Consider the following 16,838-nt stretch of genomic DNA (forward strand, 5'->3'; position numbering starts at 1 on the left):
ATAAAAAAAAATACAGTAACCAACTATGTCTTTGATAAATATATCCCAAAAAGCATTAGTAGGATATTTACAAACTATTGCTTTTGTGATGTAACTCTTAATAAAAACGTGATTGTCTAATTCTGGCAATTTAAAGGAATATCATGGGTTCAGCTGGAAGTCTGTGGTAAAAGACACCACACATAAATGTTAAAATACACAGTTTCTAAAGTAGCCAGATGATAAAATCGCTAATTTTGTCTGTTATAGTCATAATTAATGACCATATAAACCCTGTAACTTTCACTCAATATACATGAGGATACTACAAACAGACTGATAATTAAGTACATAACTGTAAATGTGATTTTTGCTTGCTTCTACAAGAGTCAAAACTATCTGCGGTAATGCACAGCAAGCCACATATGCGGCAAAAAGCGCTGAACCCAAAACATTCCTTTACAACTCTCGTTCTTGAGTCACTTTTCAGTTCTGACTCGTTTAGTCTCTGTGTTCTAGGTGTTGTTTGGGGTTTGTGTGTCAGTGCATGTTGTGTTGGTGTGTTTAAAGATCACCATCTATGGGTGATGAGTTTTCCAACAGAGTCCTGGACTCCCCTGTCCTCCCATCTGTCCATTTGAGGAAGGCTTCTGGTGTTGTTCTTCCCTCCATCTCGTGTTTGGCAGAGCGGCACTCCACGGTTCCAGATAAACGCAGCTGTGCAGTAAAACAAACAAAAGATGCATGTTTAAAAGTGTATGCAGTGTTAAAAGCTTAACCTTTCTATTTTTGTTAATATATTCACATCATACAATTCTGCTTTGAGGAATTTCTTCACTTTTAACCTTGTAAATCCTGCTGTATCATAATTGATATGCAAATTTCTAAGGCCTCTAAATTATCAACATGTTCAAAACTTTGCTGAAAAACATGCTGCACACATGCCTTCTGTCGTCTGATTGATAATTCATCCTTTTTAGCAAGTAAAAGGCCTTTTAGTAAGTCTTTTTGCATTAAAATATGATTTTTATAAAGTTAACATAAGAATAACTATTATATTTTCAGTAATATTTCAAGTTGAGTACTTGCTGGACTGATGCAACTTGGGTTTATCAATATATCATATTTTAAAATAATGTTAAAATGCGAGTATCAAACATGATCCAAGGTTTATTTGTTCATCATTGTATTGCATTGCATTATGTTTTGCCCCAAAATAAAAACTACAGAGCTTTGATCATAAACCTAAGAATTTAACTATTTCCCCACCAGAAAGTCGCCAGCCACTGCCAGTGTTTTTGATCATTTTCACAAAACTAGAATATTTTGTTGTATGAATATCTGAACAAGCAATATATTTTAGGCTTGTGCATTCTTCATGCAAAAGCTGAGAAAACTGTTTTTTCAAAGACTACAACGTGCATAAGCAATGAATTTATTGCTTGTTTCTGCTTTTTTTTGCATGTGTTTTGATCAAGAGATTCTGTACTCTTTTGCGTAATAGCGCCATCTACAATATAACAGTGAAAACATGGAAAGCCAGAAAATTCTGTCAATGGCAGGCAAAGAGTTAAATATCATCTTACTAAGACATATGGGAAATATAGTGACAACTGATATTTATGTGCATTTTATGAAGATTTTACAAGCTATAAGATTTTCTTACTTTGTGGCCATATAAACAGCAGCAACTCCACCAAATTGCATATTTTGCTCAGTTTGGGCCTCAGTTATGTTCCTCCTCATGTGTGAGCTCTATATTCTCTTATATCATTTTATATGAGCTACAAAAACCTGATGTTTATGATACTCACTAGGGGTGTAACGGTTCTCGGTAAAAAAAAAAAAAAAAAAAAAATCGACTCGTAACTTACCGCTCTCTTTCAAGTCTTGCACTTGAACGGACACCTTCACACAAAAATTAGATCAACATGCCCGTCTTGGCGAGTTTCCTAGCAAACATAGTCGGTTATGTCTTAAGTGAACGTATAACGGTCGAGAAAGACAAGGCATCGTGCTTTAGGCCTATGTCTTAAAGGGAAAGAAGCCTACTGTCTGTTTTTAATGTTAATCAAACAACAAATGACAAAGAAATAACACACGGCTCTTGACTGAATAGCTTTTGTAACTTCAATAATGATTAATCTTTATTTAATTTATACAGTAAAGATAATATGCAGTGTTATTTAATATTTGATTACTTTATTCATTTTTTGTACTTGAAAAACTAACTGTACTCTTCTGTATTTATTACGGAAGAGGATTAGGGCCAAGTAATAATAAAAAAATAAAACCATCTCGAGATTAAAGTTGTTAAATTTCGAGAAAAAAGTCGAAATAAAATGTTGAGAATAAACTCATTAAATTACGAGAAAAAACTCGTTAAATTACGAGAAAAATCTTGTTAAATTTTGAGAAAAAAATTGTTAAATTTTGAGAACAAATTCGTTAAATTATAAGAAAAATGTCGTTAAATTTCGAGAAAAAAGTCGAGAAAAAGTTGAGAATAAACTCATTAAATTATGAGAATAAAGTCATTAAATTACGAGAAAAAAGTCGTTAAATTATGAGAACCAATTCGTAATTTAACGACTTTTTTTCTCATAATTTAATGACTTTATTCTCATAATTTTATCTCGACATTTTTCTCGAAATTTAACGAGTTTTTTCTCGAAATGTAACAACTTTAATCTTGAGATGGTTTTATTTTTTTATTATTGCTTGGCCCTAATCCTCTTCCGTAATTTATGGACGCCCGTTTCCGCCACAAAAAAAAAAAAAAAAAAAACCCACTAAAAAAAAGATTAATTGCGACTTTTTATCTCAGAATTCTGACTTTTTAACTCGCAATTGCGTGTTTATATCTCACAATTGTGTGATATAAAGTCAGAATTCTGAGATAAAAAGTCGCAATTAATCTTTTTTTTTTTAGTGCCATTTTTTTTTTTTTTTTGTGGCGGAAACGGGCTTCCAGTTATATACCTAAAAAGCACTATTTATTTTATTTGAATCTTTGCTCTATTGTATTTATTTGTGCTGTTGCTTGTAGTTTGAATATTTGATCTTATTTTCTTTATTTTTATTTGACACTTGTCCTATTTTCCCTGAACATAGCACATACTGTCCTGTATCGAAGCCGTGACCCTAAAACCATGATGAAAAGTAATTTGAACCGTTGTACCTCTAATATTCAAACATGAAACCTTTTTAGATAAAGTTCAACAAACTGTTTCATTTCCAAAAATTTGTATTTCTGGACTATATTATGTCATATGTCAGGCTTTACAGGGTTAAGATGCTTATTTCATAACATAAAATAACCCATAATCCCCCTGTTCTACAGACGGGTGTCTCACCGGAGACCAGATCTAAGCAGTGCAGCAGAGACCCTCGCCACGAGCCGTCCGGTACACCGGGGAGACGCAGACGCGGGCTCTGGAGGGCACATGGTTGAGGGTGGTGGACAGGCGGTTGGGTGGTAAATACAGGGTGGAGCGCTGGCTCTGACCTCGCTCCCATGTGACCCAGTAACCACGGAGGCCGTCGTAACTCCCCTTCCACCGGAGCTGCACTGACTCATTGCCCACTGTGGTCAGCTGCAAATCCGAGAGAGCCGGCAGCACTGAGAGAAAGAGGGAGAGAGGTCATGCTTCCCGTTTCTTGCTGGGAATCAGAGGGAGGGGATGTGGGAATGACATTGGCAGGAACACTAAATGGTGTGGTCTGATTGGAAAAGATTGGATTCCAACACTATTGTTGATGCTCTTAATGAATTTAATTATAGAACTTGATGAACTTAAAACTACAATGATCCCCCAGTGTAGCCTAGTCCCAGACTAAAATGCATGTTTGAGCTATTTTAACTGAAATCAACTTGATTAAAGGGACATTTAAAGGGATAGTTCACCCAAAAATTAAAATTATCCGATGATTTACCCTCAAGCCATACTAGGTATATATCTTCTTTCAGATGAACACATTCGGAGATAAATTGAAAAATATCCTGTCTCTTCCAAGCTTTATAATGGTAGTGAATGGGGGGGCGAGATTTTGAAGCCCAAAAACATGCATCCATCCATCATAAAAATAATCCATACGGCTCCAGGGGGTTAATAAAGGGCTTTTGAAGCGAAGCGATGGGTTTTTGTAAGAAAATATCTATATTTAAAACTTCGGCAGATGGCCGTACGCATCGATTTGCAAAGGAAGAGTGACCTCTGACCCGACGCATGACATAATGACGAACGTGGAAGCACAGAGAATAGAGCAAAACAAAATGCTGGTCACAAATTAGAAGTTTAAAATGAATTCAGGAGCCCTATTTGTTTGAACCGTGAGAGGCGTCTAAGCTTATCCTACATATCCTAGTTATTTTAGTTAATAAAGTTTAAATATGGATACTTTTCTTACAAAAACCCATCACTTCACTTCAAAAGGCCTTTATTAACCCCCTGGAGCCGTATGGATTATTATTATGATGAATGGATGATTTTTTTGGTCTTCAAAATTTCGCCCCCCCATTCACTTCCATTATAAAGCACGGAAAAGCTAGGATATTTTTTAATATATCTACAATTGTGTTCATCTGAAAGAAGGTAGTCATGCACACCTAGGAAGGCTTGAGGGTGAGTAAATCATGGGATAATTTTCATTTTTGGGTGAACTATCCCTTTAAATGTCCTGATTAGGCCTTAGTTAAATTAGCCCTGTCTGTGAAACCAGGCCTAGGTGTCATTTTACTGTAAAATCAAAGCACTTATAATGGCATGCATAACACATCCGTTTGTTCTTACCTTCCTGTGTACAGGCTTTAACCGACATGGCTCTCTCTTTGCCAGAGTACTGTCTTGCGCTTATGGTGACCAGGTACTGTGTGTCGGGCTGGAGGTCGGTAAGGACTATGGAGTCCTGCCTGTTACTGACGCTGATCACCCGGAGCGGCCCTGAAGGAAGAGCTGAGTACTCCACCTGGTAGGTCTGTATGAGGTGAGGCAGCAGCGGAGCCCAGCTCACACGCACACTGCTGCTGCTCGACTCGGACACCGTCACTGTGGAGAGAGTCTGGACCTCCGGCTGAGGAGGAGCCACTGGGGAGAAGACATGAGAGAGGTCTGAACAAAGATGGAGATTGTGCATATAGCCACATTTATTTAAATAACTTTATATAATCTACAAGAGTCAACAAGAAACTGTTCATATCCCATTTTACTTCTATAATTTAATGCTTCTAAGGTTTTTTTATGAAGAAAAGGGAATAATATGCACACATTTTTATTTCATGTTGACTTTAACAGTGAATATGCAATATCAGTATTTCTCAGCGATTCTCAATTCTCATTATTGTAATTGGGTTAAAATTACATTTTAATATTACAAAACATTAAATATTTAATATTAAATTAACATTAAGTCAATATGAGCATTAAATTATTATTATTAATACATTGTATGTTCATTTAAAAATAATAACAATAAATATGAATATTACATTTAATTAATTATTGTAATTAATGATAAAAAATAACAATAATAAAAATAATAATTATTAACAATAATGCATTTAATTTTTATATTTAATTAATGCTATTTAATACTAATATTATTATTATTATAAGCATAATTTAAACATTAAAGACAATAAAAAATACTAGTCATAAAACTCATTCTCAGTATTCAGTATAATTTCTTATGTGATAATATTTATCATCATTGTTGTTATTATTTAATGTTAAGGTAATGATATTTACTGCTAATAATTATAATAACAATGATTATTGTTATTATTAATAATAATACATTTAATATTCATATTTAATTAATTATATCTAATTGATTCTTTTAATAATATTACTAATAACAATGATACATTTAATGTTCATATTTAATTAATGCTATTTAATAATAATAATTATTGTTATTATAAGCATAGTTTAAACATTAAAGACAATGAAAAATAATGGTCATAAAAAGCATTCTCAGTACTCTAAATATAATTTCTTATTTGTTAATATTTATCATTATTGTTGTTGTTATTATTTAATGTTAAGTTAATGATATTTAATGCTAATAATTATAATAACAATGACCATTATTATTATTATTATTAATACATTTAATATTCATATTTAATTAATAATGTCTAATTAATGCTATTAATATTACTAATACATTTCATATTCATATTTAATTAATGCAATTCAATATTATTTTTATTATTATTAGCTTTATTATTATAAGCTTGAAATGACCAAAAACTAATGGTCATGAAAAATAATTTGCATTATGTGAAGTATAGTTTATTTTTTTCTTCTTTTGAACTTGTGATGAACTATGATTTGGATATATTCTTAACAGGCTTTATGAGATTCACATTTCGGTTACATTTCAATGATGACTAATCTACAGATTGCGCACCTGGCCGTGTAGTAAATGTGGCTTGAAGAGAGTTCAGGAACTCCAGGTTAGCCTTCGGTGTGAGGGTGACGGTATATGTAGTGTCTGGACGCAGGCCAGTCAGCTGAGCCGAGCTGGCATCTCCAGGCCGCGTGATCCTCTGAAAAGGACCCAAACCAGTGCCAGGACTGGTGCCTGGACCTCCGGACCCTCCGGTCTGCCCTGTCCGGATGGGACCAAACTGAATATCGTAGTAGCCGGTACCAGCCAACACAGGTCTCCATTCCAGCTGAGCTGAAGTAGCGGTGACCGACTTCACTTGTAGCCTCTCGGCCCGTATAATCTCTGCATTTGATCAGAGAGAAAGAGAAATAAGAGATGGTACAAATGAAATTAGTCACTCTAGTCTCTAAATCCATGCCTAGGGCAATTTCTAAAAAGGATACAACACCACCTGGTCTGAATTATTGCGTGCAATCAATACGTTTGTTTATGTAAGTGTCTGGAAGTTGCACATATGTAAGGCCTTATATATGTGCGAAGGAATGCCTACTAATAATAGCTGCGTCTAGCGCTCCGGGGGACTTTGCCGGGGGTTGAAAAGGATAAAATAATTTCTGTATAAATAGCCCTCATCTCTCATTACAGTGTCTGCCGGTTTCTGTCTCTGTTTCCTCATGGCACTTCTTATCTTGGAACAGTCTCAAGCTATTTGTGTCGGAGTTGACTGGCATTTGAGATTCCTTCGGCACACTGGGGCGGAGGTACGAAGCTATTCACACCCACATCAGATCACTCTCCCTATTTAGAAAACACTCTCATAGGATTGACTGTTGTTCTGGGTGAAATATGAAATCAAGGTCTGCATTGACGGAATTTTCCAGTAATCCATGTTTTGACTGTTATACTGTATGGGGTGCTATTATGCATCTTCTGAAAGAGCACAGAATCTCCGCAAGTAATTGCAGACGCACATGTAAAATAACACGATCATCAAACAGTATATGAATCAAAATTGCCTAATGTTACTGAATGAAATGTCGACCCAGGACGGTGTACAGGACTGTGAAGCTTTGGTGGTGTTGATGGACTCGATCTACTCAATCTATGTTTTGATCATCATTCATGGCAAAAACATGGCAAAAACGATTTTCTCAGCTTTTTGTTCAAAATGTTGCTTTTTTATGAAATTTACCCACATTCAAATGTTGATAAAAAACAAATGTATGAAGTTAGAATAACCCTCATTTTGTTCCAAACTTTCTACAAGTATGATTTTTTTTAATGGTTTTGAATGAAATTTGTATGGAGCCCTGCACGACATGCAAGAAAAAAAAAGTAAATCGTGCGCACGATTGATTTATTTGTTCCCTCGATTTGCTAAATCGTGCTCACTATTTATGATTTTGTTCCCTCGATTTGCTAAATCGTGTGCACGATTTGCTATTTCGTTTCCTCGATTTGCTAAATCATGCTCACGATTTACGATTTTTTTCCCCTCGATTTGCTAAATCGTGCACATGATTTACTATTTCGTTCCCTCGATTTGCTAAATCGTGCACATGATTTACGATTTCGTTCCCTCGATTTGACAAATCGTGCTCACGATTTACGATTTCGTTCCCTCGATTTGCCAAATCGTGTTCACAATTTACGATTTTGTTTCCTCGATTTGCTAAATCATGCTCACAATTTATTAATTCGTTCCATCGATTTGCTAAATCAAGCACACAATTTACTAATTCGTTCCCTCGATTTGCTAAATCGTGCTCACGATTTACTATTTCGTTCCCTCGATTTGCTAAATTGTTCCCTCGATTTACTAATTCGTTCCCTCGATTTGCTAAATCGTGAGCATATACGATTTCGTTCCCTCGATTTGCTAAATTGTGCTCACGATTTACGATTTTGTTCCCTCGATTTGCTAAATCATGCTCACAATTTATTAATTCGTTCCCTCGATTTGCTAAATCGTGCTCACGATTTATTAATTTGTTCCCTCGATTTGCTAAATCATGCTCACGATTTACGATTTTTTTCCCCTCGATTTGCTAAATCGTGCACATGATTTACTATTTCGTTCCCTCGATTTGCTAAATCGTGCACATGATTTACGATTTCGTTCCCTCGATTTGACAAATCGTGCTCACGATTTACGATTTCGTTCCCTCGATTTGCCAAATCGTGTTCACAATTTACGATTTTGTTTCCTCGATTTGCTAAATCATGCTCACAATTTATTAATTCGTTCCATCGATTTGCTAAATCATGCTCACAATTTATTAATTCGTTCCATCGATTTGCTAAATCAAGCACACAATTTACTAATTCGTTCCCTCGATTTGCTAAATCGTGCTCACGATTTATTAATTTGTTCCCTCGATTTGCTAAATCGTGAGCACGATTTATTAATTAGTTCCCTCGATTTGCTAAATCGTGCACATGATTTACTATTTCGTTCCCTCGATTTGCTAAATCGTGAGCACGATTTACGATTTTGTTCCCTCGATTTGCTAAATTGTGCTCACAATTTACTTATTCGTTCCCTTGATTTGCTAAATCGGGCTCACAATTTACTATTTCGTTCCCTCGAATTGCTAAATCGTGAGCACGATTTACGATTTTGTTCCCTCGATTTGCTAAATCATGCTCACAATTTATTAATTCGTTCCATCGATTTGCTAAATCATGCTCACAATTTATTAATTCGTTCCATCGATTTGCTAAATCAAGCACACAATTTACTAATTCGTTCCCTCGATTTGCTAAATCGTGCTCACGATTTACTATTTCGTTCCCTCGATTTGCTAAATCGTTCCCTCGATTTACTAATTCGTTCCCTCGAATTGCTAAATCGTGAGCACGATTTACGATTTTGTTCCCTCGATTTGCTAAATCATGCTAACAATTTATTAATTTGTTCCCTCGATTTGCTAAATCGTGCTCACGATTTATTAATTTGTTCCCTCGATTTGCTAAATCGTGAGCACGATTTATTAATTAGTTCCCTCGATTTGCTAAATCGTGCACATGATTTACTATTTCGTTCCCTCGATTTGCTAAATCGTTCCCTCGATTTACTAATTCGTTCCCTCGAATTGCTAAATCGTGAGCACGATTTACGATTTTGTTCCCTCGATTTGCTAAATCATGCTAACAATTTATTAATTTGTTCCCTCGATTTGCTAAATCGTGCTCACGATTTATTAATTTGTTCCCTTGATTTGCTAAATCGTGAGCACGATTTATTAATTTGTTCCCTCGATTTGCTAAATCGTGAGCACGATTTATTAATTAGTTCCCTCGATTTGCTAAATCGTGCACATGATTTACTATTTCGCTCCCTCGATTTGCTAAATCGTGAGCACGATTTACGATTTTGTTCCCTCGATTTGCTAAATTGTGCTCACAATTGACTTATTCGTTCCCTTGATTTGCTAAATCGGGCTCACAATTTACTATTTCGTTCCCTCGAATTGCTAAATCGTGAGCACGATTTACGATTTTGTTCCCTCGATTTGCTAAATCATGCTCACAATTTATTAATTCGTTCCCTCGATTTGTTAAATCAAGCACACAATTTACTAATTCGTTCCCTCGATTTGCTAAATCGTGAGCACGATTTATGATTTCGTTCCCTCGATTTGCTAAATCATGCTCACAATTTACTAATTCGTTCCCTCGATTTGCTAAATCGTGCACATGATTTACGATTTTGTTCCCTCTAATTTACTAATTAATAATAATAATAATGAGGTTCATTTGCACTTTTTGGAGCTTGACAGTCCATGCATGTTCAATATTTGCTTTTGTAATATGGAATTGATTATCATGAACATCTAAACATCTAACTTTGTATTCAACAGAATAATAAAAGTCAGGTTTGCAGTGAAATGAGGCTAAGCATGTGATAGAATTTAGGTTTTTTTGCCATAACTATTGCAGTTTTGTAGATATTTAGGTGAAACACACACCAATAATTGCATTCCTCAAGTCTTCGCTGATGATGTTGATATCGTCAACGTCCACAAAGAACAGGTGTTCCTCTGTAGGTGGACTTACGACATCTCTCAGCACCTGGTAGTTCCCATGACCAGTGGAAACCACTAGTACAGCCACGCCCTCTTCTCGCAGCCTCGCCATTGGTTCCTGCACCGCGCCTGGATCCACTCCATCCGTGAGCCAAACCAGAACCCTGGGCAGATCTGGTCTGGCACCTCCCGGCACACCCTGTTTCAAAACTTGATTGCTAGCCAACAGTAGAGCGTCCACCGTGTTGGTGTCACCCTTTAGCTGTCTAGTCCTCTCCAGGGCCGCCTGCAGTCCTTGCTGGGAGCTGTAGGTGTCGAAGCCAAACTCAAGATGGGGTTCAGTCCCAACCTGCAGCAGTCCCACCCTCACCTCATCCGGCCCTAACGAGAAAGGCAGCAGGAGCTCCGACAGGAAGTCCACCATACGGGAGAACTCGTAGGAGGCCACGCTACCAGAGGAGTCCAGGAGAAACAGGACATCGCCCTCGCAGCAGTTTAAAACTGTAGGTGAAAAACAACATAAGACTTTTAGGGAAAATGATCCATGGTTTATCATCTCGAGAGGGGGGAGATAAGTGTTTATTTAGTACATACTGTAGCAGCACTAAAACACTCCAGACTTTCCAAGGCATGAGGAGAAGGAGTTAGTGAGAGTATATACAAGCTACTAGGGATTCCTTTGTTCGTATATTATATGCCAATGGCATTTTTTGCCCATTTCATTGTACGCCAGCTGTAAATCGTCCAATTGGTAAAAAAAAGAAGAAAAAAAGTAAAAGCACACTTGTCATTTAGCACAAACAAGCCCCAGAGTTTAATATTTAAAGGGATAGTTCACCCAAAAATGCATCTTCTGTAATCATTTACTCACCCTCATGTTGTTCCAAACCTGTGCGACACAAAAGAAGATTTTGGAAACAATGATTAAGCTTTAGGGTTTTGGACCGCATTGACTTTCAATGGACAAGAAAAACATCAAGAAAGAAATGCATACAGGTTCGGAATAACATGAATAAATTATGATAAGTTTCTTTTGGGTGAACTATTCCTTTAGGGTTTTAAGGAGTTAAAAGGGGCGATAGTCTTGTAGGGCAGCACAATTAATTCGATTTATTGAAATAGATTTATTTATTTATTTACAAATAGAAATTTTCAGCAATAAATTCATTAAATTCCATTCTCAAATCATTCTCATTAAATTCCTTTTATTGTAATAGAGTTAAAATTATATTTTAATCATATTGATATAATCACAAAATGTTTGGTCAAATTGTGCAGTCCTTCTAACAAACACAGCAAACGTGGAGCTTTTTTTTTTACTCATTTTAAATCACATTTGCATTTTTTGCATCAAACAAAAAAAAAAAAAAATCACAATTCGATTATTTTCCCAAATCATGCAACTCTCAGTAGTATTAATTCAATTGCACCGCTTCAGATGTTTACTATGAAAGCTGACAAAAGCTTTTACAAGTTTGGATGCTGTGTAGGCGCAACATTTAAACTCATTAAATGTTTATAGTGAACAATAAAATGAGGAGAAACTCTGAGAAAGAGCGGCCAAACGGAGATAAGTGTGAAAACGAGTGAGGAAATTAGTCATTTGAGAAAGGATGTAGACTGGAACAGTAGATTCTAAAAATAAGGATAAGAAAACAGTAGTATTTATTAGGATGAGGAAGAACTGGGGGCTTCACAATATTTCAAGAGATGGAACATTTGATTTTGCCATTACAGGAATTTCCTGGCAGAGGAGCCCTCTAACCTGGAGCAGCAAGATAAACATAAACAGATGGGGGAAGGAACGGCCCTGCTACTGGATGTTACAACCGGGAGGCGGATGGACGGGTGTGCATGGAGAAAAAAGGGGGGAGGTGAGAATTGGCTGTTCCATATGAGGTAAAAGAAGGAATGTGGAGGCTATTCCAGAAGCCCCTGAAGAGGAAGAAAGAGTATATGCAGAAAAGAACGAGTGGATTCAGAATGCTGCCAAGCATTCACCACCTAAGACAATCCAAAGTCGCCCACCCTGTGAGAAGATCTGAAGGCGTCAGAACCAATTTGAATCAAATTATAAGAGAATCTCGCAAATCTCTCTTTCTTGCCCATCTTTTGAGATAAAGATATTTCACAAGTGGAACCAATGAATTCTAATAAAACTGTAAAGCAGCACACTGCATAGTTCTCATAGTTTTCTTCTGCTTTGCAAGGAGAAAAGAGCCGATTGGGTCACTTGAACCTGTGTGAATTGCCAGACCGCTTGGAACCAGGGTGCGGTGGTACTTTGCACAGACACTGCAAAGCCAAAATGCTCAAGGCTCTTCCAAATTTACTCTCTGTGAGTCACTGTGTTGGTGTGTCTAAGGTTTTGTTCAGACAGGCAGCAAAAATTGTGGTTTTGTGGCCATCAGATTTGAATAAATAGCTCAGCCATGAAACTGTTATTTGTGTTCTGATTGGTTGTTTCAATGTAACTTCCACAGTCAGGTATCCAAGGTTTATAACCTTGACGCATCCAAATGGATACACTAAAGGCCCGTCCATCCACACCAACGAAGATAGCGGTCTGTTTATTCTAAGCTCATGCGCTGCGGTTTCAAAGTGTGTACAACATGTTTTTGCTGTTCATGTTGCATTTACACCACTTTACCCAGCAGATGTCCTCAGCATGCTATGTTTCCAGTGAATAGCTAGTGTAATCGATCTAATCTAAGAGTGAATTTAGCTGACAAAGTCAATATTGTGGAATAAAAACAACGCAAAAACAAGTCTGTTTCACTGTTGTTGAAACTAGCGCTGGATACCTGAGGTAATTTTTTATTAGAGATGCACCGATATGAAAATTTCAGCCAATACCGATAACCGATAATTATTTTATTTGAAAGCCGATAACCGATATATTGGCCGATAAATCTGAATCCAAATTTTTATATAATTTTTTGAGGGAATTGATTACAAAAATAAAAGTTTCTGCATTAAAAGCCATGTTCCAAGCACAATTTTATGTAGCCTATATGACTGACTTGTTCTGCACTTAACTGTATTTTCCTTTTTGAAGTGATTTAAAAACATCATGGTGAATTCAAAAACATCATGGTGAACAGTGCGCATCTGTAGTGTCTCAGCTGAAAGAAATAATCCATTATTTATCGGCTTTAATATATCAGCCAAATTTTCTTATCGGGCCGATAACATAAAAAATGAACATATGTCAGCTGATACCGATATGGTGGCCGATATATCGTGCATCCCTATTTTTTATGTTACACTGTTTGCTAGCCTGGCATAATGATCTCATTGTTAATACTTCTCACCATTTATTCCGAGGGTATGGCCGATTGTTTTCCATATATACATTTTCTTTAAAGGCAGGAACACACCAAGCCGACGGACGGCCGTTGGGCAGTTTTTCTTTGTCGGCCGAATAAGTATTCTCAGCGTGCAGAACGGACATGCTACTTGGCCGTCGGCTGTTTAGCGTTGGTTTGGTGTGTCAGGCCAACTTTGGACACAGACGCTGCCGACGTGAGCCAACCCCGCAGTCTGCTTTCGTCGCCACTAGTTCGTCTGTGTCGGCTTGGTGTGTTCTGGCCTTAAAGTATCCTTGAAAAGGGTCAAACACTGGTGGATTTTTCTGGACCTCTGCGATTAACTTCTCCGCAATGTCGTCTGCTGTTTTAAATGAGCAAGCCCTTAAATTAGAATGCATTCTGATTGGCTGTGAGTGTTTTATCATTCAACAGCTGGAAAAAAATCGTTCTGATCCCAACAATCATTTCTCAATATCGTTATCATTATAGCTGTGGTGTGGACAGTGCTATTCTCAGAACTATAGCCACGCAATATCATGTTCATTATCGAAGGCGATTCATCTGCGATATGAACGCGATATTGCGTGGCTTTTCAGTGAACTACGGCTCTGTCTATTAAATGCCGCTCCATTTGAAAGCAGGTGATGGCGATTTAGCGGTAATCAGGGAACCGGCTTTACTGACGAAATGCGCGTGACAATCGCATGCGATATATCGCCCAGCCCTACTTTATAGTTATCGTTCTTGGTGTGAACGGGGCTTTAGTCTGCGCCTTCCTCCTCCCCAGCTTCACCTGCCTAGATCTAGCAGCAGCTGTATGTTTCTGCTGATTTCATATTGTGTTCAATATGCCGTCAATTTTATTTTGTCATTTGCATGTAAAAGATATGTTTGAACTGAGCTGTGTTTCAATAAAATAATTTTTGCTCTCATATAGTGAACTGTGAGACATTCATTAATAGTGAATAGTGAATAAGTGAGTGGGATTTTGATCCAGTACATGCATGAATTCCTCTGTTGTTTATCTTCCATCATGCGTTTCATAAGTTCAGTGGGGTGTCATGACAGACACCAACAGAGCCAAAATATACACAATGCCCCTATTTTCAAGCATTTAATTGGTTTTGCGAAAGCGGACGATTGCCTAACATTAGTGACTGACAGCAAGAATCCTTTAATTCACATGTCTCACTCAATGTGTATGTCAGTGATGTGCTGACAACATGTTCTGGCTGTTCTATTCATATAGCAAATACTCCCTGTCACTTATATGTCCTGAAAATTTAAGGCAGTGACTTTTTTTGTCAATCCAAATTGTGTATGAATATAACTATATTTAACACAGCAAAATATAAGATGACACCCAGATCACAGTCCAGGGAGAACATGCTTTACTGGAAATTTGGGCCATATGTTTTGAAAGAAAATAATCCCCTGACACGATGTGTGACGGAAAATGCTTTTACACACATGTTTTTCTTCTAGCTCACATGTTTGTAATGTATGTCTGCCGGTGCTCCATCAGTCATGTTTATCAGATAGTATCTCCAAATTTCTGTTTTCATTTGCATTATTGTTTAAAGGGCTTTGAAATCTTGATGAACAATTAACCATGAATAGAATAGAATAGAATAGAATAGAATAGAATAGAATAGAATAGAATAGAACAGAACAGAATAGAATGTTAAGGTTAACTCTGAGCAGTGGTCAGTGATTTGCATTAGTAATGATTATTATAGCACACAAACTTGATGCATGTTTGAACATAAGGACTGTACGTTAATATTAGTTAATACAATATGAAATAACTGTTTTCTTTTTGCTCTTTGGTTTTGCAAAATAAAAGATTATCTGCTATTTTGAATCGGGTCCTGACTGATATCTCACCTTTATCAGGTTCTGACCCACATGACTCATCTGTCCTGACTCCTGAATCAGATGAATCACCTTTCCTAAAACATGACTCACCTAAATCAAATACTGAATCCTGAATTAAACAATGTGCTTCAACCTAAACTACCTAAAGAATATTGAATTAAATGTAAAACATGTACTAAATGCCGATAATTCACTTTAAATAACATACTGAATCTCTTGAAGTAAAAACGTGGCTTATTATCTGGTTTTGAGTCCTAAATGAAATGCTTGACTCAAATGACACGGCTGAATCAGGCATCGAGTTTCAAATTAACACATGAGATACATGATTCAAGTAAACTGTGTACCGCGTCCTGTGGATTCAAGAATACATTTCACCAAAATCTCATATTGAGCTCCGAATTGACTGAAACAACTCACCTGAAACAGGTACCGAGTCCTGAGCGTCTCCTGCCCACAGACACACGCTGAACAAAACACACGTGAGCACTTTTCGGACCTCCATGATGGACTTTATGTCAAAATTATAGTCAATTCTGAATGTTTTGACGCGTCTACATCGCCTAGCACGATTTCTATTAAATTTATTCCTCTAAAATCCGTACGTTTCACTTTAAAAGTCGCATTCAGTGGCAGTCACCAGAGCTATAACTGCAATGAAATCGCAGCTGCAGCACCTGCGCGGCTATTCTACATTATTTACGCGTCGAGAACGAAATAAACACGAAACTTTTTGTGCTGCCATAAACTAACTACCAGTTACGGATTAAACTCTCTCTCTCTCTCGGCTACTGAGTGCAGCAGGTTCCCTCCCGCCCCTCTGTGACCTGCGCACTCCTCCTCCTCTATTAGACGGGTACCAGCGTCACCATCTTGAACCTGTGCCCGGTTTCTGGTCCTTCTGATGTTTATGTTACAGTTATTTTCTTGCTAGGGAATGGGCATATATTATGTATCATTATGGGTAACTAGAACTGGCCTCTTGGGTCTGTACACAGTACACAATTCAGTGGAGCATTTTAGTTGACACTAATGCTCTCATGACTATTTTTTTTTCTTGACACATACATGGAGTTTTGGTCAATGTAAACTTCTACAGTATGCGCCGGGAGTTTGATTGACAGGCGATCTAACCAATGATAACGCCGTTGTGGGGAGTTAGTAGATTAACGTAGGTGGACTTGAACTTAAAAAATATTGTGTAATAGTATCTTTCCGCGGTTGAAACAACATTCCTTCTGATGTT

General features: G+C 37.0%; 1 protein-coding gene across 1 annotated transcript in view; it reads right to left on the minus strand.

Moving 5' to 3' along the window:
- The window catches only part of vwa1 (von Willebrand factor A domain containing 1), a 17,529-nt gene extending 1,127 nt beyond the window's left edge, over positions 1–16,402 (minus strand). Inside the window, exons 1-6 of the mRNA XM_067370755.1 lie at positions 16,013–16,402; positions 10,347–10,904; positions 6,394–6,717; positions 4,773–5,066; positions 3,336–3,601; positions 1–696 (exon numbers count right to left, since the gene is read on the minus strand). The exon at positions 1–696 is cut by the window's left edge and continues 1,127 nt beyond it. Coding sequence (XP_067226856.1) covers positions 3,348–3,601; positions 4,773–5,066; positions 6,394–6,717; positions 10,347–10,904; positions 16,013–16,097 — 1,515 coding nt within the window. The 5' untranslated portion in view covers positions 16,098–16,402 and the 3' untranslated portion in view covers positions 1–696; positions 3,336–3,347. The remainder of the gene's footprint in view (positions 697–3,335; positions 3,602–4,772; positions 5,067–6,393; positions 6,718–10,346; positions 10,905–16,012) is intronic.
- Between the last annotated feature and the right edge of the window lie 436 nt (positions 16,403–16,838).

This window comes from Chanodichthys erythropterus, chromosome 20 (genome assembly GCF_024489055.1).
Source record: "Chanodichthys erythropterus isolate Z2021 chromosome 20, ASM2448905v1, whole genome shotgun sequence".
Classification (NCBI taxonomy): Eukaryota; Metazoa; Chordata; class Actinopteri; order Cypriniformes; family Xenocyprididae; genus Chanodichthys; species Chanodichthys erythropterus.